Source organism: Alosa pseudoharengus, unplaced genomic scaffold (genome assembly GCF_046254945.1).
Source record: "Alosa pseudoharengus isolate Yale_2024_CS ecotype anadromous, Long Island Sound unplaced genomic scaffold, YU_APseudo_1.1 YU_APseudo_1.1_scf_33, whole genome shotgun sequence".
NCBI classification, from domain to species: Eukaryota; Metazoa; Chordata; class Actinopteri; order Clupeiformes; family Clupeidae; genus Alosa; species Alosa pseudoharengus.
Window position 1 is genome coordinate 350,386 of NW_027468734.1, and position 26,686 is coordinate 377,071.

The 26,686-nt window shown below is 41.4% G+C and overlaps 1 protein-coding gene and 1 pseudogene across 2 annotated transcripts in view; both read right to left on the bottom strand.

The window, feature by feature from the left end:
- LOC143101364 (voltage-gated potassium channel subunit beta-3-like) overlaps positions 1–25,662 on the bottom strand; it is a 194,766-nt gene extending 169,104 nt beyond the window's left edge. Inside the window, exon 1 of one of the 2 annotated variants that reach the window (XM_076264659.1) lies at positions 25,553–25,662. In XM_076264659.1, the coding sequence (XP_076120774.1) occupies positions 25,553–25,641 (89 nt within the window). In that variant the 5' untranslated portion in view covers positions 25,642–25,662. Of the gene's footprint in view, positions 1–10,010; positions 10,573–25,552 lie in introns of those variants that run through there. The other variant, XM_076264658.1, reaches the window with a different exon arrangement.
- LOC143101369 (U2 spliceosomal RNA) lies at positions 21,160–21,322 on the bottom strand (annotated as a pseudogene).
- Positions 25,663–26,686: the final 1,024 nt, after the last annotated feature.

The following is a 26,686-nucleotide window of genomic DNA, read 5'->3' on the forward strand; positions in this document are numbered from 1 at the left end:
ATGCCTTTATTACTTATCATCATATATTTAATGTTTTTCATTTTTTTAATTAATCATGTGATTTATGTAGGGGTGCACGATATATCGGCAGCCGATAAGTGAAAAAATGATATTATTATCGGTCCGATAACAGAATTCTGGCCGATAATTTGCGCCGATATTTTTTAAAGTCCTAATTTAGGCCTACATAAGGTCCGTCTGGCTACACTGAGCTACTTGAGCTTGGTTGGCTATACTTTTTCCTCAATATAATGTCAGCGGTGTGAATGTATTTCACCACTCTAACAAAATCTGTGGATATGCGTTCATTTGGGAATCTGTGCATCTCAAAATCCTCTCGTGAATGATCCACCATTTAACCTTAACAGAGCGGAGCTCAGCCCTATCTAGAGCCGTCTTGTGCTGGTGTGTTTGCACTTTACCGCGCTGGTCGGGGAAACAAATAAACAAACTCGTTAGTGGGACGAGTACATAAGTAGGCCTAGTTCTAAGTTGTGTTTTAGTATTATATTTGCATTACTTTAGCTTGGGTTTTGTATTATTACCTAGAAATATGCTAACCATTCGTGCTTCAGTTCCAGACAGGTCATCATAATAAGTTATTAAAACCTTCGGGGCTAACTCCTTTCATTTCTTCTGCAGCAGGTTGTGCGCAACAGAGTAGACGGACATAAGATACAGTCTGAGGAGTTGCAGCTTTATTCAGTTATCCGCAGTTGAAACTAAACCTAAGTTTCCCTCACAAACTCTGATTTGGTCGCTATACTGTAGCTTATTCCAAGCTGAGCCGTTTATGAGCGTTTATTCCTAAATGAAAACGATTCAAACTCTCTAGCCACTCACTCGCAATTCACTGACGTCAGGTTCACTTAAAGGAGCCACACATACTGTAGGGCTAGGCTACTGTTATGTTGTTGACTGCCGTAGTATTGAGGACTATTATGAGTTCTGTCCATCATTTGGTGGTAGGTAAAATTACTGCAATAAAATTATGCTTATTAAATGCTTTCCCCAAATCACTTTTCACGTAATATTATCGGTTATCGTATCGGTATCGGCCACAACAAACCAATAAATATCGGTTATCGTTATCGGCCCTAAAATTCCATATCGGTGCATCTCTAGATTTATGTAATGGTTTTAAACGTGAGATAGTCCTACATAACCAACACTGAACTTATTGTGCAACTTTAACTTAAATAATATTTCATATTAATTTTACATACACTTAATTACATTAGTTACTTTGAATTACACCTGCTAAATCCCAATGACTTATTTTACTTTACCATGAAAATTCATATACGACAGGCAATAAAATTTGTTACATGGCCTTTATTGTATTTATTAATCAATATTCAAATCAACATGGCTTTCTCGTCTGCAGTAGGGGGCTTACGCAGTGACACTCGCCCCCTCTCAATGACCTGCCTCCAGTGAGAACAGAGACTTCTGCTTGACCTCAGTGGTTTAAACAGTCCATGGTCTGGGCGTGAAATGTCCTTTAAAACATGTTGGGCCCTTGTCCGTACTCTTCTGGTATAGATGTCCGGCAGGGTAGGGAGAGGTGCTCTGATGGTCCCTTTGGCAGTAAAAGTCAGGTGTCTGTATAAAGAGAAAGAAAGCATATGTTACAATTGACCCTGTCCATGAATATAATTAACTCAGCTTGTGTGACAAATAAGAAGTCAGGTGCAATAGTTAGAAGTAAGGGAGATATGTATTACAGTTGTGCTCATAAGTTTACATAACCTTAGCATACACGCAAAAATCCAACCTTTAAGGAACACTTATTTATTTACATTCATTCACAAAGAAAATTGTTGTCCTTAAAGGCTGGATTTTTCCTCATTTTTTTAATTAAGGCATTACGATCAATTTCCAAAAGTATCATACCTAATTGCAAAACTGTCTGCAGAAGTTCTTGCCATCTTGCTTAAACCACCTTTCTGATGCCAAACATAGATCCTCCCCCATCTGACGTGCAGTGCCAGCCTCTGGCTCCAGGCTGGGACTTGCTGGGTGGCACCTAAAAAAATAAAACAGCAATTGCTATACATTATGTTATTGCTAAATAAGATAAAAATCAAAGCATTAAAAAATAAGTTGGTAAGTCAATCAGGTGTACAAACAAAAATGATAATTACCTTATGAAGGCACCCTTGCCACCATCACCATCAATGTTAATTCTTGATTTGTGACTTTATTTGTGAGGGTTTCAGTTTCTGTCAATAGAAAATAAGATTTAACAAAATTATGATGATGATCAGTTTGGCATATATTCAACACATTATTTACATTACCACCAACATAATGGTAAACATGGCTAAACTTCAAAACTCAAGACTATTATAAAAAGCTACAATAATGATGATTAGTTTCTGTATTAATGCATTACATTGCACATTTATCAAACAAATTAGAGTGTGCACATACCCCATAGCCCTCATTCAAAACACACAAACACTTACAGCATATGTTGAGGGCAGCAGCCATGGTTTCCAGACATAGTCAAGTAGCATGTAGTAGTAGCAGGACAGACCGACTTTGCCCTGGTCTGTTGATGGAGCCCACTACAGTCATAACAAACAGACACATGAAAAAAGGGGATAAACTAAACACAGTAACAGACACAAATACATGAACAGATATTATAATGTTATTTGCTATTCTACGTGTGTGTGTGTGTGTGTGTCTGTCTCTACCTGGTGAGTGAAATCTCTTGCGGGATCGGAACTTCTTTTGTATGGAAATGGCACACATTTGGAATATTCCAGAATGCACTCAGTGTTCTCAGGGAAGCAGTCCTCACAACTCACTGCCTGCAAACAGGGAACAGAGGAAAATTAAGATTAATAAATTGTGAAATACACATAACATGAAAAGACCATCACTGAAGCACTACTGCCCTCACATGCTCACACACATCTTACCCAAATCTGGTCAAGTCTTCTGGTGTAAGGATGGCTTAATATAACACTATACCTTACCCTTCACAAACTAAAGATCCCTTGACTTGTCGGCATCATATTGAGGTAGGTCAACCCCCTGTTCACGTTAGCCTGCATGGTCATTAGCAGCCACGCATGATAATGTATAATAATGTATAATGTATAATAATTAGTTTATTATTATAAGAGAGCACAGCAATGTAGGCTAAGGCCCTGTCCACACGTACGAAACCGATCTTTTTTTCCTCCGTCTTCCCTGAAACCGCATCAAGAATATTTGCGTCCAAACGGATCCATCTCAACACGACTCAACACGTTACTTCATACCCCAGGCCTATAGGTGGCACTGTTTCTTTACAGAAATTGACCAAAACTTGCGCTTTACAAACAGACAGAATAGACTACGACCAAATGGCTAGTGCAAGGAAACCAGAATTGTTTATGTGGACTGATGGTGAACTGTCAACTGTAGTCAACTGTAAAACTAATAAACTTTATTTTACGGTTTGTGAAGGGTGCAGTCCCGTCCATTATTTGGCTAATGCAGGTAGGCCTACTAATCACCTTTACTTTCTTTGGTTGTAGGATAGTCCGTGATTCACATTAGTTTTGGCTATCACTGCAATTAGGCTACTAAACGCAGGCTTACCCAAGTTCTAGGCTATTCTGTCGCCACATTTATACTATTGCTATAAAACCTTTGTTAACAGTCAATACTTTTGCCTGCATCAAATCGCGCATTCGCGTGTGCTACCATCGGCTTAACGTGAGTTCTAAGCGTCTTTGTATGCTTATATCTGATTTCACTCGACTGTGAATGCATGTATATATGTTGTAAGACATGTAAAATAAATGAATGACACTGGCACTACGCACAAATTAATGTAGCCTAAACTTACACCGCACTTTCCTAATAACTTAAGTTCTCTCGCGTCACTGACAGTAGCTAGAATGCATAAAAAAACACCGGGAAAAACAGTGTTCAGTCCACCAAGTCATAAGCTATCGGCGCTGCGCAGCACCAGTTGTGATATTTATCTTACGGAGTGTAATCGTAGGTAATGTCATGTATGAAAACTAGTATTGTTAGGCAATACTACAAGTGCAATTCCAGGGCAGCTGAGGTGTGGCAATGACATCATCGCAAGCAGGATGTGCGGTTTCGCTGTCTAAACGACTTCAAACGGGCTACGGTTTCAGATTTCTCCACTCTGGGACCAGGTTGCAGAAAGGTGCGGTTTCGGGCAGTGCGTTTACAGGATTCGTTTGGACGCTCGGCCAAGACGAAGCAAAACCTCTGCATTTAACCTAAAAAGCGTCTCCGTGTGGACGGGCCCTAAGTTATAGCTAGGTTAGCTAACATACTCGTGCCTGATAGCCTTGGCCATTTCATTCAAACTAAAACTTTACATCCATAACGAAATCTCAGACAGACTTATTGTTGTATATGATATTACTACCATTCCAGATATTCCACACAATGGTAAAGTTAGTTATTGGAAAAGTTAACATTAATAGCTAACGTTAGCGATGTTAGCTCGCTAGCTAGCAAACTAACATGACAGTTAACAAACGGTTTGGTTAACATTAATGCTACAATATAAAAACAGTATTTTCCTAATTAATTCCAGTTTTTAATTGGCATACAAAAGTACTGTAGTTCTTACCTTGGATATGATGATGGCAGAGTTTGTACAGCTTGCAGTCAGATGCATGACAGAAAAGTGACGGTTGAAGCAGAGAATGTCTAATAAGGGGAGAACTGCCACTCTCGGAAAACTTCCGGTTTCTGAACTGGTTGCAGTTCCTTCTGTGGTTCCACATGAGGGCGCTCGTCCACGAGTGCAGAATGCATGGAGGTCTATGGAGCTGTACCCCTCAAAATCCACTTTTCTCGGGATATATATTTTTTTTCAAGTAATTTGAGTATTGTATTCGAAAGGGGAGGCAAAGAAAATACACTTGGTTGAGTATTATATTTTTTAAAGTCACTTAATTGTTCTTAAAAGCCTTCGTGGACGAGCGCCCTCATGTGGAACCACAGAAGGAACTGCAACCAGTTCAGAAACCGGAAGTTTTCCGAGAGTGGCAGTTCTCCCCTTATTAGACATTCTCTGGCTCTCCGTAGACGGGCTCTGGTTGAAGTCACCACCAGTGGCAGGAGTTGGTTGAAAAGTCAGTCAGGGGTGGGGGATGGGTATTGCTGTGTGTGCGCATGCGCTTATCAAGAGGCAAAGCGTAAGAAATCGTGGAAATTATTAGGCCTGTTGGCATATTTTAGTTACATTAAAATGACTACCAAACTGATTGTATAGAAGTGTCAAAACATAGTAGCCAAGTGCGCTATTACTACTATTCTGATTATTAACATTATTGGTTCTCATATAGTTTGACGTCAATTTCATTTGAAGCCTTGTTTCTTGATTAAATCAACATTCATTATATTGACCCACGTTTTATAGACAAATTACAACATGATTGATCCATTGTTACGTTGGCCCAGAAGGAAGCCATAGCTTGTAGGCTAATGTTAAAATAGTATGAAATTATAGATGCTCAACTTTAACAAGTTTAATAAGCTTTTCTTATGTGTTATGGTTTGTAGCATATATTATAGTATTTATTTATTTTCATTAGGCTATTGATTGAATTGTTGTTTATTATTGCTATTCTTCTTAATGTAGGCCTACTCTTACCAACTTTTTTAATTGTTTAGGCTACTGTTAAATTTAACTTTGTATTGTTGTTATGTGGCAACTCCAGCTGAACCGAATTCGTTTTGGCAGACAGCATTGGGGACGACGGCAAAGCAGATAATTTAAAATGTGGACTTTATTCCTCCAACAGATCTCATGCATATTATACATAAAAGTATATTAGGCTAGACCAGACTACAGACTACAGCAGACCAGACTACAGACTACAGCAACTATCTCAAAGATATCATTGAAATTGAACCATAACCAAAATAATTAGATAAGTAGGCTAGCCTTGGCCTGAACAAAGTAGTCTTTAAATTGTCTATTTTTGAATGTCCCGAAATTAGATAGAAATCAAACGGCAAATAGCCTATCAGTGATGTTTTATGGTACATTTTGGGCGTAGGGCATGCGTGACTGTTAATTAGGCAGATCTTGGGCCTAGGCTGATATCTAATATGATAGCCTATCCAAGGGTGGAGACCTACCCAAAGATATCCAGAAATGGTGTGTGTGACTTGTGATTTGGGTATACATACCCCTGATATCTCATTGGCAAATCAGGAGTCAAAATAAATCAATATTTTTACTGATTCTTAAAAACTCAAAGTTGCTCCTGATATGCTGCATGCCATAAAAAATATCCGGTCAGTATATCCCCTGATTCAGAGCCATTTCACCCAGTGGTTGGATACTGTAGGCAACAGAAAATGTGCAAAAAGGCATTAAATAAGCATGCTAAATACTGTTGTAATACTGTGCAAACTCACAATCTCCATAGGACATTATCATGGATCTATTAAAGACAGTCTGCAAACAGGCAATATATAGGCAGATAGTATTCTTTCATATAAAGAGCACACAGTCAATAAATAGATTAAATCTTGTCACTGTGCAAATTTGCATAAACCCTCTTGGATCTAGTAATGTCATGTGCAAACAGACATTATAGGCAAATCACCAACTAATGCAGCTGAGGCATCCCAGTCCTTTCCCCATCTGTTATATTCTGATCTTAATTCCCAAACACATTTCCTCCTGTGAAGGCTGTCCACATGAACCTCTGGCTAGATCCCATCTAGACCATGGCAGTTCCCCAGCCAAATGCTCTGTTCAGATGGATGAACTCATGAAATCAACACACCAATGAAAAGATCAATGGGCTACCCTACATTTGTCGAGCTACCCTACATTTGTTGAGTCGAGCCCATCCTAATTATTGGAATGTTTCTGGATGACTATAAAAGCTAGAAAGACAATCTCTGCCAAGTTTGTAGTTGTTTGTCATTAAACAACAAACAAGTTAACAGCAAACAAGTTGTTTAACAACTAATAAGAGTACAAAAATATAACACATAACTGTAATACAATCTTAATTTTTTTGTAAAAAGAGAAAGCATATTGAACCTAATAACGAATTGGGAGGTCTCTGTGTATTCACAATACCAACCCTGAAAACTGCCTCTTGCTCTCCAGAATAGGGCCAGACCCCTTCATGAGTAGGCCAAGCCACAGGGATATGCAGTTCAAAGAGCCAGTACAGCCTTCTTGTCTAAAACTAGTGAGGGTTTAGACTAGGGTTAGGGTTAGACTTTAAGTACATACTCCAACATCACAGTTGGCACCAGTAAAAGCCTGAGCGCTTTCATAATTACGCGATATACAGTGTTTTGCTATGCTGGCCTGTCAATGCTGTTCTTTCCTTTTGCAGGGTTTCCATCCCGCAGCACAAACATAGCGGATGACCTGGGTGACTATGAGAATGGACTGAGAGCTTATCTGGTGAGATATTTTAATATTTAGCTGCTATAAAAATTACTTCTCAACAAAAACATACACACAAAAGGTTACTAAATGAAGGTCTCTGGGTAATTCAAATACAGTAGAACTCACTTCTGTGTTTTCTGAAAAAACAAAGCACAACTCAGTGTATGATGACCAAACATCACAAACAGTATAGAAACAGACTCCACTGTCACCATTCTCAAACAAAACATTTGCACTCTTAAAAACACATACAGACACACGCGCGCACACACACACGCGCACACACACACACACACACACACACACACACACACACACAAAAGAAAAAATGAACAGAAGTTGGAGTTGGCCAGGTTTGCGAGTGTGAGTGTGTGTGTGTGTGTGTGTGTGTGTGTGTGTGTGTGTGTGTGTTTCAATGTCTGTCTCTTATTGTCCTTATTCACATGGAGTCCAGGTGCCATTAATTTTTTAAATTGTGTAAGTCTACACTCCTCACACACACACAGACACACACACACACACACACACACACACAGTGCAGATAGTTTGCAATTACTGTCACGATGAAGCCTTAAAGTGAAAATAGAGGTTATTTGTTAGGATGTGAACGGTATGTGTTAGCAGGTGTGCGCATGCGTACATATTTAAGTTTATTGTCCTGTAGGGAAATTTGTTCTCTGCAGTTTACCTATCCATGGGTAGTGTACACATATACATACACACACACACTTGGAGCAGTGAGCTTGGAGCCCTCACACACTAGGAGCACACATACACACCCGGAGCAGTGGACAGCCCTTCAATCACTACCCCCATCCACATTTATCCTACCAGTCAGGGATTGATCCAGCCACCCTTCGGTCACAAGTCCAATAACCAACATTTAGCTTTCCAAAAATGGCAGATTTTTTTTCGGGGGGGGGGGGGGGGGGTGTCAGTGTTTATACCGGATCTGTGTTTGCATATTTAATACGTTTCATACACGTGTTTCAACACTGCATTTCGGTCGTTGCTTTTACCTTACCATTACCTTACGCATGCCAGTTATGTATCCACCAGCTGCCTGCCTGCAGCCTACTTCCAAAACTCCAAAACTGCTTGCTGTCAGATTTGGTTCCGAGGGAACAAGTTCAGTGTATCAACAACACTCAATAACAGTTTATGTGATGTGTTAATCAATTAAATTCCCAACAATTTCACAACAGCTAGTTCTGGAGTAGGCCATTCAACTAGCCCGCTTGCTTACGACGAGACTCAGGCTGCGCAGTTGGCACCCGCTTCCTTATTTGGGTTTTGGGTTGCCAGGTTTTAGCCTATGACAAAACGGTTGAAATTGAAACTAAGTGATCGTGTATGTGTAGGGTGTATTTCATATAGACCCTTTCAACAATAAAAACAAAAACAATGCTTGAACGTTCTATTTGGGCCCCAATCTACTTCCTCTGCGTAAGGGATAATGTATAGAACGCCGGTCATTATGGGGAAAATAAGTCCTGACAGGGCGAACCGGACTTGTTTCGCCCTGAAGGGGCTTATTTTCCCATAATGACCGGCGTTCTATACATTATCCCGCTTATTATACGGCTACTTGCCAAAACGAAAAAATTAAGTTTTGAATGAAGTTTTAAAATGAAGTTTGATGGCCATGCAAATTACGGGACTTTTCCGGGAGAAATAACAAAACGGGAGGGTGCTGGGAGATGACTTTGAAATACGGGAGAAACCCGGGAAAAACGGGAGTGTTGACAGGTATGGTCAATGTGGTCTAGGTGTGTGAGAAGTTTAAGTATGCTGAGAGGCTACATTTGATCAGGAATATCTGTGCAAGGGCAATGAGGTCAAAAAAGCACACGATTCAGTCCAAGCACTGCCACTGAATCCCTGCACCCAGTCCTCTGTTCCTAGTCTTCAAGAAAGCCCCATGTCCCATAATCAGTGCACAACAGATGAAGCATGTAATTATTATTAGGATGACTGACACACATTTCATGATGTGCACGCATACTGATATCAGCATTTGGTATACAATGCATACACATACACAGACACACACATACCGGTACACACACACAGATACACTCCTCATGCCATTCTTGCTATTTCCACTCTGTGTGTGTGTGTGTGTGTTTTGATGTATATGTGTGAGCCTGTCTAGCTGTCTCATTGTACTTATTCACACAGCGTTAAATGCTCATTAAACCTTAAAATACTGTAAGTCTACCCCACTGTTAGTGTAAGGATATGCACACAGACATGCACTCAAATAGACCTGTCTGAGAGTGTAGAGCCAGACATCTCATGATACCACAGCATTATATTATAAGTCCCAATGTGAATAAATCATTGTCATTTTTGTGTATACCGGTACATCTATATTAGGGGTGAAGCACCATTTGTCTGCCTATACCTGTTTGTGTGTGTCTGTTTGTGGGTGGGAGGATAGGTGTCAGTTATGTTTGCATGATTTGCTTTGCGTTCTTCAGGGTATCTGTTTGTGTGACGTGTGTTGGCTATGTGTGTGTGTGTGTGTGTGTGTGTGTGTGTAGGCTATGTCTGTGGTCTGTGTTTGTATAACTGTGTATAGGTTACTCACCTGTACTTCATGCTGCTATGGCGACCAATTGCTTCCTTCATGTGGGCATGGCCTGCCGTGTAAGGCCGCGAGCTGACCAGACGGTGCTTGCCCCCTTGCCCCACACCAGCATTCTGATTGGGTGATCGCACACAGAGGCGGTCCTCACTATTGCGGCTCTTCAGGTTGTGCTCTGTGCATGCAATTGACACTTGCATTTTGCCAGTTATGCCCAGGTAACATTCACCGTGAAACCAATGTGACAACTTTCCAGGTGCAGTGGTGGTCTTGGATGCACACAAACGGCAACCCAGCAATCGGCTTGTTGCAGACAGAGAACCACAGCAACACAAAACACTCTTCTGATATCAACTGAGGAAAAAGACAAGGTCTGTCCCAACAAATGGTGAGCTACAGGTCACGGCCTTTCCACAAACAAGTCTTCAGTTCTGAGTGGTTAGTGATAGCAGATGGTTAGTAGCCTAATATTGCAAGAGGTCCCATAACTTGTGCAGAACCAGGTCCTTGTGTCCTGGCATCAGTTAACATTAACTGGCACAGACAGTGTTAAACCATGGGGTCAAAAACACGCAACACACACACTCAGGCACAGCGTGACTGGGCAGATCAGATATCATACACAAACACACACACACACGCATTCATACACACAACCACACAGCCATTCAGGGTCAAATGTGGTCTTCCGGAACAAGTTTTAGTTCACTGCGAGGATTAAAATCAGTTGGTGAATAGCCTCTAGTTACGAAGTAAACTAACGTCGCACAGTATTTCCAACCCCTTGCATGTGTGCTGCATCGTTCACACACATCAACACGCACGTCAAACGTCTGTGGAAAGCTTGCTGCTCACCGCTGCGTGTCCTCGTCGCGGGACAGTGCGAGAACCGCTTCTTTAACGCACAATTCACAAGGACGGACCTAGCACTCTTTTACATGGACAGGCACAAGACAGACACAACGACTAAGACACATAAAAACTGGCCACACTCTTTCAGACGTGCCGTCACTGTCAGCCGCCACGGAAATTTCCAACGGGAGTCGAACAGCACATTTCAGTTCTATGCACTCTGGGTCTCGCTATGGTCCAGTGGACACTGTCAGTCCATGCATCGTCCGAGGCAACAATTTAACAATGTTCTAATTAATATCCTACATGTGACCGTGAAAACTCAATTCGGGACAGCCTCAATATCTCAGTGTGCCAAAAATGTCCTTGCGCATTTGGCGAAAATCAAAGATTCCCTTCAATTTTTCATTTTTCGGAACAAGCAATCCGTCTTCATTTACTTTAGGTCTGTTCCTGGGACCTCGCGCCCCTCGTGCGCTCTTATCGCGCGGCAGAGAGGATGTGTCTCGAGCTCCCCGCTTCTGTTCTCTCTGTAGGCTACTGTCTATGCACGCGAAATCAGTGAAGCACGCCAGGGAGGGTAAATACGAGAAGGATGGAATCGGAAAGAGTCCCGGTGCAGCTCCTTGTCCCGTTCCTCGCTTTCCAGAGCTCGTCTTCCGTTATTTGCCTCTCTCCCCCTCTGTGGACTAAGCTCTCCAGGCACGCGACAACCAATGGCCATCATTTAAAGAAACGTTCTTTGGCTGACAAGTCACTGGGCATCCATCATTTCAATGCTGCCCGTTTTTTCGTTCTTAATAAGCAACAACTCACTCACTCGGTCACCAGTTGTCACCCCCTCCCCCCCTCCCCTCTCCTCCCCTAATCTCGCATCCCTGATGTGCGTGCTTGAAGTGATCTCAGATAACTGTAAGGACAACTTATTGGGGTTAGAGGAAGCAATCCATTTCCATTTCATGTGATTTCTCACAAACACAACCATAAGAGCAGAGAGAGAGAGAGAACGACAGAGAAAGAGAGTGTGTTGATAGCTGCATAACTAATTACTATTAAGTAGATTAGCATAATACTAACTAGATTAGCATAACTGTAATATTTTGACAGAGATCATACAATTCCAGCATCTTGCTGCATTATATCTGAATGGCTACATCCTGGGTGTACAAATGTGGGATTTTAATTGGACAGTGTTAGCCTACTGAAAGATTTGTGGGAATAGTACAAAATGTTGTTATTAATACTGCCATCATTACACATTCAATAAATGGTCACCCAACATAAACTTTTCCACCAGCTATACTGGAGGCAGTTACCATGGTGAACCATATGTTGCATGTGTGAGAATAGGATGAAGAGATGATAAGAATGATGGTGATGACTTCATAATCTTAAATGAAGAGGAGGGATACCCAAAGAGAACAAAGTAATGAGTGTGTTTCTTGGACAGAGAAGGTGAGAGAGAGGTGGACTCTCTTTCTCTGTCTCTCTCTCACACACAAACGCACGCACGCGCACGCGCGCGCGCACACACACACACACACACACACACCCACACACACACACACACACACACACACACACACACACACACACACACACACACACACTAAACAAAATAAACACATTACTCCATTAGTAAGATCAATCAGTAGTATTGATTGCTTATGGTAACCCTTGCCCGTAGATTTTTTTAAAAGTGCACTTTAGAACCTTTGTGGCACTTGCATTTACACACACACATTCTCTCTCTCTCTTTCTCTCTCTCTCAAACACACACACCACAAAGGTGTTTTTAAAAACAGCTTTAAAAGGAATCAGCCACAAAAGGGTTGCAAACAGAGCACTTCTGAAGAAAAAGAGAGTGATGGGCAAAAGGAGAGGAAAAGGAGGGGGAAGGAGTAAAACGAGTGGGCATGGAAAAGGGGGATTAAAGGATCGTCCGCACAACATATGTTCAGTCACCCCAGTGACCCTATATGAGCCTAGGTCAATTACACTGTACTGGGATTAGAGAGGAGATTGTGGGCTGTAGGGGATGTTTTGTACGAAGAGACCAATGACATCCGAACAAGGGGGGCAATATGTAGGTTGCATAAGAGACACAAAACTGAGTATACAGATGCATGCTGATTGTAGTCAGGGTTGGCAAAATTCTAATTGCAATTCTGTTTCCTGTTCCTGTTCAAATTCAAGAATTGAATTGGAATTTAAGAGCCAGTTTCAATTCAATTCTGGAATTTTGCACAATCCTGATTGTAGTATACTATGGAGGGGTAGGCAGAGAGGAAATACTATGCTGACACTATTTATTTATTTTGCTACCATCTCTGCTACCTTTATAAAGGCTGCTGTCTGTACTGTCATCTCATTACGAAAAGACTGAAAATAGAAAATAAATGCATAGCTTTGTTTAGTATAATATTCAAAATATTTAAATGTCTTGACAGTGTATGGGATGCTTTTTTTAAAACTGAAATATACACATCTATGGCTACACTAGCTTACATGGCAAAATGGGTATGTTCTGGGCTCGGTAATGAAGAAACATAATTATACATTAGCCAGTCAGGATACAAATGAGGTGGACATCCCATCCCTATTACAGGGCTCAAAGAAAGGTACACATTTAGCCTGTGCTATAATGAATTATGAATAATGAAGTAACTATAATATATAAATAAACTAAACTTGACTTGAATTAAATAAACTTGACTTGACTTGACTATAATGATCTATTTCAAATCTTAAACTGTCTTGCCCATGCCTGAAATCAGGCCGTGTTTGAAAACTTCAAGCCATGCTATTATTTCAAATCTCCAGAGCACACTGCAGGGATGGTGTTGTCAAAATCAGGTAATACAGGCAGAAGTAAGCTAGACCAAAGTCCTTTAAGGCAAGCCCCCCCCCCACTAGGCAGCCATCTTGCAATGCACTTTGGGCAGTTATCAGGCTGCTATTTTGGGCACACTGTGTGTGTGCAAGGCTTCACGACACCAAGCTGCAAGAATGCATAACTGGCACAATGTATTCACAACATACCATATGATTGGCACAATGTATTATATGTGTATGTTTAGACAATGCGGGATATGTGTAGACAACTGCCATATTGGTGTTACAAACTAACCCCATACATTTCCTATGGAGGATTATTTAAGTGCTGTGTCTCCTCGTTAGAAAGTCTCTGGTTAGGCTTGCTAACAACAACTAGTACAGCAGCTTTAGTTCAGAAAAGGAGCGGAACCTGGATAGGGGAGGTTACCCAGATATTACTAGTGTAGATCAAAATCAGGACCGGGCCTTATCTGGACTAGAACTTTATCTGAGGTGTATTCAAATTTGCAACCATAGGCGAATGTTCCCAAACATTTGAGTTTGCTGTGAATATTTACAAACACTTGCAAACAGTCTGAGGAGATACCTAGTTCTATACAAACATAGTGGGCCTGCTCTGAGCTGGAACTTTCTAGACTTTTAAAAAAAATCTCAGCTGTGAGAGAGAAATAGAAGAGAAGAGAAAAGAGAATTACAATTCTGATGGTTAAAAGCATCCCATCGCCTCTGTATAAAAGTGTTTAACATTGATGAGGTGTGGTGTGTGTGTGTGCGTGTTATGGTTTAATGGTGGGGTGGCGTGTGTGAAATATTGGGATGGAACCATGGTGAGAATTTGCCCTAGGCATCAAAATGCAGGGAAATTATTTTAGTCCTAAATTCCAGTTCCAAGAAAAAGCAGAAAGGGAGGATGGGAGTTGGGACAGAGCGAGAGCATGCAGGAGAGAGGGGAGTGGAGGTGAGAAACAAAGGAGGATAGTGATACAGAGAAAAAAGCAATAGATGAGAAAGGTTACATACGAGAGGAATAGAAAAGGGGACAGAAGTACATAACAGTGATAGAGACATACACTGCGTTCCAAATTATTATGCAAATTACATTTTTCTCAGATTTTCCTAAATAGTTGATGCAAATGACAGTCAGTATAATTTTCATTCGAATTTTATTGAACAAACCTCCCAATGATAACAGTATTTTTTTCAAAAATAAAAAACTCAAAATGCACTGTTCTAAATTATTATGTAAAGAACTAAATGGTCATTTGTTGAATTTGCAGCATTATGAGGTGATATAAATTAAATCAAAAGTTATTTCAATCAAAAACATCTTAAAGAAGCCCTATGCAACAATTTTAGCAAAAATGACCTTAATTATGCAGGATGAGAGTCGTTCTGATGGTTCTACAACACTTTTGGGGCAGCCGTGGCCTACTGGTTAGCGCTTCGGACTTGTAACCGGAGGGTTGGGGGTTCGAACCCCGACCAGTAGGCACGGCTGAAGTGCCCTTGAGCAAGGCACCTAACCCCTCACTGCTCCCCGAGCGCCGCTGTTGTTGCAGGCTGCTCACTGTGCCGGGATTAGTGTGTGCTTCACCCACTGTGTGTTCACTGTGTGCTGAGTGTGTTTCACTAATTCACGGATTGGGATAAATGCAGAGACCAAATTTCCCTCACGGGATCAAAAGAGTATATATATACACTATACACTTATACACTTTTTGGGTCGTTTGGTGGGTGCTTCGTCTCCCCCTAGTGCTTCTCCACGGAAAAACCGAATATGCATTTTTCTGGTCCCGGACCGAACAAATCCGGATGTGACTCAGTGGAAGTATCCAGTCGCGCCTCGAAAATGTAGTCAGATTGTAGTTTCTAAAAAGACTGCAAAACGGACTCAGACTTGGCTTTGTTGCTGTTGAAATTGTAAGTAGCCTACCCTTGAGTGAACTTCGTTTTTGTAATGTGGTTTGATAGTCTCTTGAACAATGTGTTTGCTCGACCGTTTTATTGTGAGCCCTGTATGTGTTTTGCTTGGTTTCTTGATGGCTAGCTCGCTAGCTAGTGGCAGTTTAGCGAAGCAGTCACTTGCTACCGAAGCTGCAGAGGGAGCTATGTCGTGAAAAATGCGAGCCCAAATCAGGCAAAAACCCAGAAATAGCGAAGCAATAAGCAGACCTGCATAGGGCTTCTTAAACAGGCCAATTTACATGTTAACATAGGACCCCTTCATTGATATCACCTTCACAATTCTTGCATTCATTGAGTTCTTGGAGAATTTCTGCTTTAATGTCTTTGCAGGATGTCAGAATAGCCTCCCAGAGCTGCTGCTTGGATGTGAACTGCCTCCCACCCTCATAGATCTTTTGCTTGATGATACTCCAAAGGTTCTCAATAGGGTTGAGGTCAGGGAAAGATGGGGGCCACACCATGAGTTTCTCTCCTTTTATGCCCATAGCAGCCAATGACCCCGAGGTATTCTTTGCAGCATGAGATGGTGCATTGCAATGCATAAAGATGATTTTGTTATGGAAGGTACGGTTCTTCTTTTTGTACCACAGAAGAAAGTGGTCAGTCAGAAACTCTACATACTTTGCCGAGGTCATTTTCACACTGTCAGGGACCCTAAAGGGGCCTACCAACTCTCTCCCCATGATTCCGGCCCAAAACATGATTCCGCCACCTCCTTGCCGACATCTCAGCCTTGTTGGGACATGGTGGCCATTCACCAACCATCCAGTATTCTATCCATCTGGACCATCTAGGGTTCCACGGCACTCATCCGTAAACAAAACTGTTTGAAAATGAGTCTTCATGTATTCCTGAGCCCACTGCAACCATTTCTGCTTGTGAGCATTGTTTAGGGGTGGCCGAATAGTAGGTTTATCCACACTTGCAAACTTCTTGAGGATCCTACACCTTGAGGTTCACGGGACTCCAGAGTCATCAGTGGCTTCAAATACCTGTTTGCTGGTTTGTAATGGCATTTTAGTAGCTGCTCTCTTAATCCTATGAATTTGTCTGGCAGAAACCTTCCTTATTATGCCTTTGTCTGCACGAACCCGCCTGTGCTCTGAATTAGCGACAAATTTCTTCACAGTACGATGATTAAGCATGAGTTTTTGGGAAATATCCAATGTTTTCATACTTTGTCCAAGGTAGTGCACAATTTCACACTTTTCAGTACCAGAGAGATCCTTTTTCTTTCCCTTTTTAAAGTGTAATTCCAGCAAAAATTGACCCAAGGGTGTTTTTCTGTATTAAAACACATCAAATAAGCCGTGGAGACATTTTTCGTTGATCAACAGTTTCGTTGAACTACAGAGCTTGCTCCAGTATACGCTATACTGTAGCTCTAAATCACAAACAGTGGATTAGCTAAGGGCCATGAGCGAAACGCCTCCCAAATAATATTCCCAGTAATATTGTTCAAAACAGCATCAAATCTCATCAGTAGCTTGCTCAGTAGCTAACCCGGAGTTTATTACATTAGCATTAGGCGAGATTAGGGCTTGCACTATGCCTGAAACACACGTGCATATCTAAATCCTCAAATTATGGCCGGGATTCTATTTATAGCCAGGCCTCAGATTCGGACAAATAAAGGCCGGTAATAATTGCCTACATTGTTTCGATTTAACTCATAAAAGAGCTCTTCTTAATATTTTATATTGTTGGTTGGTTTAATATTGTTGCCAATCAAAAGTCATTGTCCTACACCACAGGTCTCCAACGCGTCGCTCTCACCAGACGCTTCCCGCCCCCTTCTGAGCTTGCCAGAAGTTTAAGCAGTAGCCTGCATTTAAACACAACTGTTGCTGCGAGGTAGCCTGGAAAATCCAGACCCTGATAATCTAGAAAGATTAAGGGTCTGGCAAAGAACAATGTAATGGCCCAACTCGAGGGGCGGCAACAAGCATGCATTTAAAAATCTCACTGCACGCAATTGGATAACACTAGACCATGTTTACTCTGAATGATTTCGGACTTCGACGCAATCGGATAACACTACGACCAATGTGTACTGTCCTCCAACATTGCAGCACTGTCTTCTTTAATTTAGCTGGTTCCCCAGAACGTTGGGGTAAAAGTAACGCGCATCATTGCTCTTTGCCAGAGTGTCTCGCAGAGACAATTCCATTGTGCTCTCGCAAGAACTCTGGATTTCAGGGTAGCTGCGAGGCATTCCAGCCTACAAATTTGATAAAAAAGTAAATCATGCATAATTAAAAAAATAACTAAATTTAGGCTATCGTAGACCTAGTTGGCTATACGCAATAAGGTTTCCATTACAGCACAGTGCACGTTCCATGAATGAATGAAAGTGGATGCCTTGTCTCGCAATAAGCGGATTGAAATCCCGACACTCCTTCAATTACATGAAACTTGTGAACCAACTTGTGAACCATCAAATACCCCACAGATTTCAGTGGCCATCAGTCCCAACATTTAACAATATAATCAAGCAGTCCAAACGTAAATTAAATCCCAAACCAGGTGCCTCTTCCTCACCCGTTATCCAGACATGCATAAAACATTTGAAAACAAAACTCACAGCCATAGGTTATTTTGACAACGATGACTTTCTCTTCTGCATTATCCTAACCATTAAAACGAGGCATATATGACGAGGCATTGCAATAATGTTTACAGAGATATACTGTAAGGTTGGCTGCGGATGGGACGGGGGAAGCATGATACACACATACACAGGCATGTGGATAAGTAAACACACACATGCAGGCACACGCATAAACGCATTGGTGTAAACCGCGACATTTTAGCATCCTGACAGGCTTTTTGTCGGGACTTTGCACATGCATCTCAGGGACTGTCCCGGTTAAACCAGGATGCCTGGTCACATTCTGTGTGAGTTGAATAACTTGCCTTTTCAGATTAAATGTCCATAGGCTACTGGTTAAACAAGACATATGAACAGTCTCTAAAATAAGGGTAGCTTCCTTAGTATGCATTGTTGAAAGTTCACACTTTCTTTTTCAAAATCTCTCTTTTAATCTTTTTCTCTCTCTCATTCTCAGAGTCCCAAGAATTTGCTCTGCTGCCGGCTTGTGCCTCCACATCGCCCAAAATGCTTGATTGCATTGCATTCTACACATTTATCGCTACATTTTCATGTACCACATCAGCATTTTAGTTCAGTGAATTTTCTGTAAATTGATTTACATAACTGTCGGGCCCTTCACTCCTTCGTCCGTCTTCAAAATTCCCGGTAGAATTCTCAATCTTTTTGGCCTCTATGTGTCCAGTTACATAGTCTCTGTCTGTTCTTCATATTGGATTTTGTGAAATAAATTTCTAAAAAATTTCTTATAGCCCGGTGCGACTTATATATGGGTTTTTTCCTCTTCATCACACATTTTTTGACTGATGCGACTTATACTCCGGAGCGACTTAGTCCGGAAAATATGGTAGGCAAGGATATGTATTAACATTTGGGGTTGATCACAGCAGTGGCGGACCGTCAGGGCCTTCAAAGCCTTCTCTGAAGGCCTAACTATTTTTAAACGAATGAAAAATAATAGTGTATTTAATAACATTGTACTTTAGCATTTATTATTTGCTTCTGCTTCTCCTTCCCCGATCGTTCTCGACTACTGATATCCCACCGCTGTCCAATATGTGATTTGATTGGCAGATTGTGTGAACACGTAGCTGGTAACCTATGCAGGAATTGGTAAGTTTTGTTTCATGTTTATTTGATAACATAGACTTGTAGTACAGTAGTACTATAGATGCTTGTTATCTGGCCCTTTTCTATATAAAAACTGTTTTTGTGCTGCTTGCAGACTGCAGTGTCTGCTTGGTTACTCTACTGTATGCTAGCTTGAGGAGTTGGTGGCTTTGGTGAAGATGTCTGGATCGTCTTTGGTTAATTCCCTGCCCTGCTAGTTTAGTCTGACTTTTTATCTCTCTGAGTTTTGTGGAAATTATTGGTGAAATCAGACCATCAGACCAGGATATCAGACATTCTAAAATAGCCAACAAGCATTAGCAGCATTAGGGCAATACACATAGATATACGGCAATACATCTGGTGACTTTTATGTTTAATAGCATGGTGGTGTGATGTGACATTTTTTTTTTTATAATTTCTGTTGAGACATTTTCTCATAGTGTACCGCGAAATAGCCTACGCTTGGCAAACACTGTAGGGTAGCCTACTGTAGTTTCACGTGAGTAATCAGAGCAGCGTACCTAGAACAGTTGCACTGTAACGTTAACGTTAGAGCAACAACTAAATAGGAGAGCCACAGTCTGAAGCAAGTTTGCTGATGTCAGATTAAACTAGGCTACTAAATGATTTGGACACATCATTGTAGACCGGTGGCAGTGCTATATGTGCGTGCGAGACATGAACATAAATTAGGCAACCGATAGCCTAAATATTTCAAAGTAGTCTGCACAAACCCATACTTGAGTACACTTGGTGTTCACTTTCAATATGACATGGACTAAATTGCACGTCTTTACTGGCAGCAGCAGGCAGAAGTTAATATAATGTACTTGTGAATATGGGTGGTAAATAAATAGCCTAGCCTACTTTGCTGCTGAGGGTGATCTGTTAACCAATAAGCAATCGGAGCATTAATTGTTTGTGTAACGAAGATTCTAGTGCTACAGACTCGCGTAAGAGAGAGAAAACTATTCCCCCACCATGAAATGCTGGGAAATTGCACACATTTTAACGCTGAAATGTAAAAAAAAAAAATCTCCGCCGTAACGCCCCCCTATTATTATTTTTGTCAAAAAATAGTCATCATTGAAGGCCTAACCACTGAACGCACGGTCCGCCACTGGATCACAGTATACCCACTACAGCTAACTAGACTACACCACTGAGTGAAAGTGAAAAAGGAGGGAGAGAAAAAGGGTGAGAAGATGAGAAGAGAGGGAGAGAGAGAAGAGGATTGTAGAAGGTTGCTGATTCAGCCTTTGTGATAGAAGGTAGAAATATGGACCACATATACCCTGGAGACACAAACACACACACACACACACACACAAATACTGATATAGACACAGACACACAGAGACTGCAATCAGGCACACACACACAACAGCAAACTAAACAGACAAAAACGCTCTCTCTCACACACATTCCAGCCCCAACACACACACACACACACACACAATCCCCTCAGTAAATATTTAAGGTTAACATGTCAGAGAAGAGTAAGCTTTTAAGCTTTAATTACTGTCTTGCTCAATACTTGCTCAGATCCAAGTATAAGTATAGTATATATATACTCTTGATCCGGTGAGGGAAATTTGGTCTCTGCATTTATCGCAATCCGTGAATTAGTGAAACACACTCAGCACACAGTGAACACACAGTGAGGTGAAGCACACACTAATCCCGACGCAGTGAGCTGCCTGCTACAGCGGTGCTCGGGGAGCAGTGAGGGGTTAGGTGCCTTGCTCAAGGGCACTTCAGCCGTTCCTACTGGTCGGGTTCGAACCGGCAATCCTCCGGTTCCAAAAATCAGATTAATATATAGTCGTCGGGTAGAACACGTATCAAATATTAAATTGATAAGATACTACACTTGATACTACACTTGATCCTACAGATACTACACTTGATCTTAGCCAAAACGCAGAGAAGCGAAGTCTCTTTACCAGAAACTCTTTAACACACTGCCCTCTGCTGGGGTCATTACATTGTACACACACACACACACACACACACACACACAGACACACAGAGACGCATGCGCACAAGTGGATGCCTCCAGAACAAATGTGAATGAATCCACTCAGAAACAGACTGACTTTGAGGAGGACATTCAATACTTGCCGACAGCACAAACCTCACACACCAACCCTACACACACAAAGGCTCTCTCTCTCTCTCTCTCTCTCTCTCTCTGTCTATCTGTCTGTCTGTGCCCCTCTTTGTCAAACACCAGACACATGCACACACCCTCACACATTTTCTCTCTCTCCCCTGTTTGCCAGTGGATTATAGACAGATGGCAGGAGTAATAAGGGCACTCTGTTCCCTCAAACATATTTCTCTCTCTCTCTCTCTCTCTCTCTCACACATACACACACACTATTCCTCTGCTCATTGCACAATTACAGCCCTCAAACAAAGTTAATTCAAGCTTCCCTCTCTCACTTTCTCTGTCTTTCTGTCTGTATCTCTCTCTCTCCCTCTCTCTCTCTGGTTGCGTTCCGATTACAATGGTCCCTACACTGAATTCCCTACTCCCTTCCAAGTGCACAGGGTGTAAAATTCACAAGGAAATGTATAGGGAACTCGATCGCTAAAACAGTTTTATTTGGAATGCCCTGCCAGTCCATAGTTGCCATAGAGATGTTTGATATTTCACAAGACGCGTCCAACACATTATGCATTCAAAACAGTGGATGGTTAGCTTGCTAGATTGCTAATGTAAAATAGTTGGCTCATTTTAGACGTGTTTTGGGATTACAATAACAGCTTTTTAGAATGTACTGGGTCTAAAATCCAAGTATAAAAAAGGCAAACAAATGATGTTTATCTGCAAATACGGCCACCTCGGATCATCTACTGAACTTCCGGTGAAGTGATGTAGCTATGTTCACTAGCTCCCTACACACTTTGAACTTAACATGGCTGAACAGCCTGTACAGCTCACGCAGTCCACTGTCCCTTTCTTCCTCCAGTCTTCTTTCTCTTTTCTGCTTTTTTTCTGTTATAATCCTGCTTCCGAGGGAACAAATCTACCCCTACACACACACACACACACACACACACACCTGTCCATCCAACAAACTTCAGATTCTAGAGACGTTAACAGGAAAAAGCCTGAGAAAGGTGTCTGAGAAACAGAGAGAGAGAAAGAGAGAGAGAGAGAGAGAGAGAGAGAGCGTGTCAATGAGTCAATGATAGAGGCCTTGATAGAGGCCTTTGCTGCCATGGTGATAATGAATGTCACTATATAGAGAAGGCAGCCCAAGTCAACTGTGCTCTATTGCTGGGGGCCATATGACTGCTCACATGTGCGGCACAGGACACCTGTTCTAGAGCAGTGATGACCCACACCAGATGTGACGGTGAATTAAAGTGTTCATGTGTAAGAGAACATCTGTGTTAAATATGCAAGACCCCACCCCCTTCACACTCACACACACACCACGTAAGGGGTCAACCACTGTAATTATTCTACTCTAAGAAAATGTACCCTAAAATTACTGTACGGTAATTACAGTAATTTTAACAGGATATATATATATCCTATATATATATATGTGTATATGTGAATGTGTGTATATATATATATATATACACAGCGGGGGAAATAAGTACTGAACATGTTAAAAAAAATTGATTAAGTATACTATTTGCATGAAATTTTCATCAGACATCAGTATTAACTCAGGTAATTAGTTATGTGTAATAAAGTGTAAATGACACGGGAAAAAAGTATTGAACACGCTAAGAAAAAGCAGTACACCAAGGCAAGGAAAGCCACAGAACAAGCTGAAATCTATAAGCAGTTAGAGTTTAGATAGATAGATAGATAGATAGATAGATAGATAGATAGATACTTTATTGATCCCCAGGGGAAATTCAAGGAAAGGAAGATTAATAAGTAATTATCCCTCCTATCTGTGCAAATTAATATAAGCTGGGTTAATACATATTGATGGGCTATAAAAAGGTTTTTCGCTACCAAGGTGTCACACAAGAAACATTTCATGATGGACAAAAGCCAAGAGCTCTCCCAAGACATTCACAATCTTATTGTTGCAAAACATATCAATGGAACTGGTTACAGGTGCATTTCAAAACTTCAGAATCTTCCAGTAAGCAGTATTGGGGCCATTTTCTGCAAGTGGAAGGAACATCACTGCATCATGCACAGGATCTCCTTGCAAGATTTCTGACCAGGGAGTCAGAAGGATAGTCAGAAGAGTAGCCCAAGAGCCAAGGACCACTCAGAGAAAGCGCCATAAAAACTTGGAGGCAGCAGGTACAATTATTACAGAGAAAATCAAAGGTAATGCACTCATCCGCCATGGCCTCATTGAATGCTCACCCTGCATGACTCTACTAAAAAAAATCATGTTGAAGCTTAAAGTTTGCTACACAACATTTGGACAAGCCTATGAAATACTGAGTGAATGTAGGTGGATCATTGCCTTCCTGTCTGACAGGAAGCAACATATGAAGATGGGCAGGCATGTCTCAGATCATCGAACAATCAGCACTGGAGCCCTGCAAGGCTGTGTTCTTTCTCCCCTGCTTTTCTCCCTGTACACCAGCCACTGCACCTCCAGTCACACGTCTGTCAAGCTCCTAAAGTTTGCGGATGACACCACCCTCATTGGACTCCTCTCTGGAAGAGATGAGTCTGCCTAGTAGAGAGATTGACAGTTTGTTGACCTGGTGCAGTGACAACAATCTAGAGCTGAATGCTGCTGAGGAATCCAGCCTCACTAGCCCCCATCATACTCCATGACTCCCCAGTGAACACTGTGGAGTCCTTCCGCTTCCTGGGAACCATCATCCCACATGATCTGAAGAGGGAACATCAGCTCCCTCATCAAAAAAGCACACACGAGGATGTACTTCTTGCGGCAGTTGAGGAAATTCAACCTGCCAAAGTCGATGTTCGTGCACTTCTGCTCTACCATCATAGAATCCATCCTCACTTCCTCCATCTCCATCTGGTGCTGCCACTGCCAAGGACAGGGGAAGACTTCAGCGCATCATTTGCTCTGCTGAGAGAGTGATTGGCTGCAGCCTGCCTTCTCTCCAAAGTCTGTACACATCCAGGACCCTGAGGCGGGCAGGAAAGATTGCTGCAGACCCCTCCCACCCCGGACACAGTCTTTTTGAGACATTTTCTTCTGGCAGGAGGCTGCGGTCCATCATGACCAGGACCTCACGCCACAAAAACGGTTTCTTCCCCTCTGCAATTGGTGTCCTCAACAAAACATAGCCCCCCTTTCTGCATAGTGTTTTTGTCCCTGCAGCTGCACTTTGTCATATTTCTATAATGTAATGGGCCTATATTATATTATATTATATTATATTATATATTATATTATATATAATATTGTATTTAAATACTTCTTATGTGTCTTGCACCATTTAACCAAGTCTAATTCCTTGTCTTTTCATTTTCATGTGGAAAAGAAAAAAACAAAAATGATTCTGATTCTGATTCTGATTCTCTGATTCTGATGTAGTCTGGTCAGGCGAGAGCAAAATTTAACTTTTTGGATGTCATACTGTGTATGTCTGTAAAGGTATAAAACAAACTGATCAATTTTGGTCATGTTTTGATTTGACATTGAATGTGCAGTGTTCCCAATGCATTGATATTATGGATTTAACAGCTATTCTAATAGCAGTGTGTTTTTTAAAACACATACTGTAACTGTATTTATATATACACACGCACAGCTCTGGATACTGCACATTTTTCTGATGTCATACCATTGCTGAGTGACATTCGAATGAGTTGACGGTCATATTCAAAAAAATAAATAAACTAAATAAATAAATAATTATTGCCTTTGATAAAGTTGGCTAAAAATGGGTATAAAAAATAATCTGTTGATGATTTATTGTAATCTTACAATGAAAACAATGAGGAAAAATCCAACGTTGAACGGCAGCAAATGTATTACTGTTTCCAAAAAAAACTCTCATGTGTAGCCTATGTCTATGAAGGTGAAGGTGCATGTGTTGTTTTGTCAGCAAATTGTGTCACCTGTGCAACTGTGAATAATAATGAATAATATTTCTCACATGGGCTCCACATGACCACACACAGTACCATATTTTTGTACTACATTGCATAATGTATACAGCATGTGTGTGTGTGAAAGACAGAGATCACCTGTATGCCATGTTAGTCCGGTCCGCTGTGGTGTCAGTGATTGACAGGTTAACCTCTCTAAGGTACAGCTCCAGCCTTCTGCGTTCCATGAGCCTCTTAGCCGCGTCCAGGATCTGCCCAGCCAGGATCCCGGCTTCGGATCCCCTGCCCCCACCACCTGAGGACCCCCCACGGCTCTTCCTGGAGAGGGCATATAGGTCGCCCATTGAGAAGCGCTTCTTCCCTGCCGTTGCACCCATTGGGGTAGCCGCAGAACCTGCACGGCCTGCAAACATGTTGCCCTGGTGTGTTCACACACACACCTCCTCTCACACAAATATAAGCTCACAGGTTTTCACTCTTGCCAGCAGAAACAGTTCCTCTGACTAAAAACAAACAACACTGGTGAAAATCCCATTTCTTGTGATTGAACCTGAGCAACTGTCCTCTTTGGAGAAAACACAAACACAGTCCTTAAATCCTAATGAAACACAGGAGAAGTAAAATGAAAATCCAGAGAATCCTCAATTGTGCAATTCTCTCAGTAACGTTGATTCTCTACCTCAGTCTGTACCTCTGCTGAAGTCCATGTCAGTTCTTCAACTGGTCATGAAGCTCAATTATTTTACAGTGCTCCGCTGATATAATTCATTACACAATAATTACTTTCTTTATCTTCATTTGCAATCCAAGGCTAATTAACACTAGTCTGGTCAAGCATCTAGTCTCATCTGCTTTATGGACTTGTCTCTCTTTCCAGTGAAGCCACACTATTTTAAACTCCACCTTTTCTATTTGACAGGCAGTTTGAGATTGGTTACAGACACTCACTGAGATTACCAGGAAACATAAGCAGGGCGGGGAGCTATGGCAACACGCCCAACCTCACATGCCATCCACAATGTGGTGTAGGGGATTAAGATTAGGGACAGTGTGTGATGATCACATGATCAGAACATAGAGCAATTTTTATAGATTACAGTTGAATAGAGTAAATCAAAGGCGAAAGGTCAACTTTTTTCAGCAAACACACACACACACATTTAAAGTACATTCATACTATACAAACACACACATGCAAAACATTTAAACTACATTGGCCAAATAAATGATATATAGTAGTACATCTTGTGAATGAATAAAGTTTCACATAAG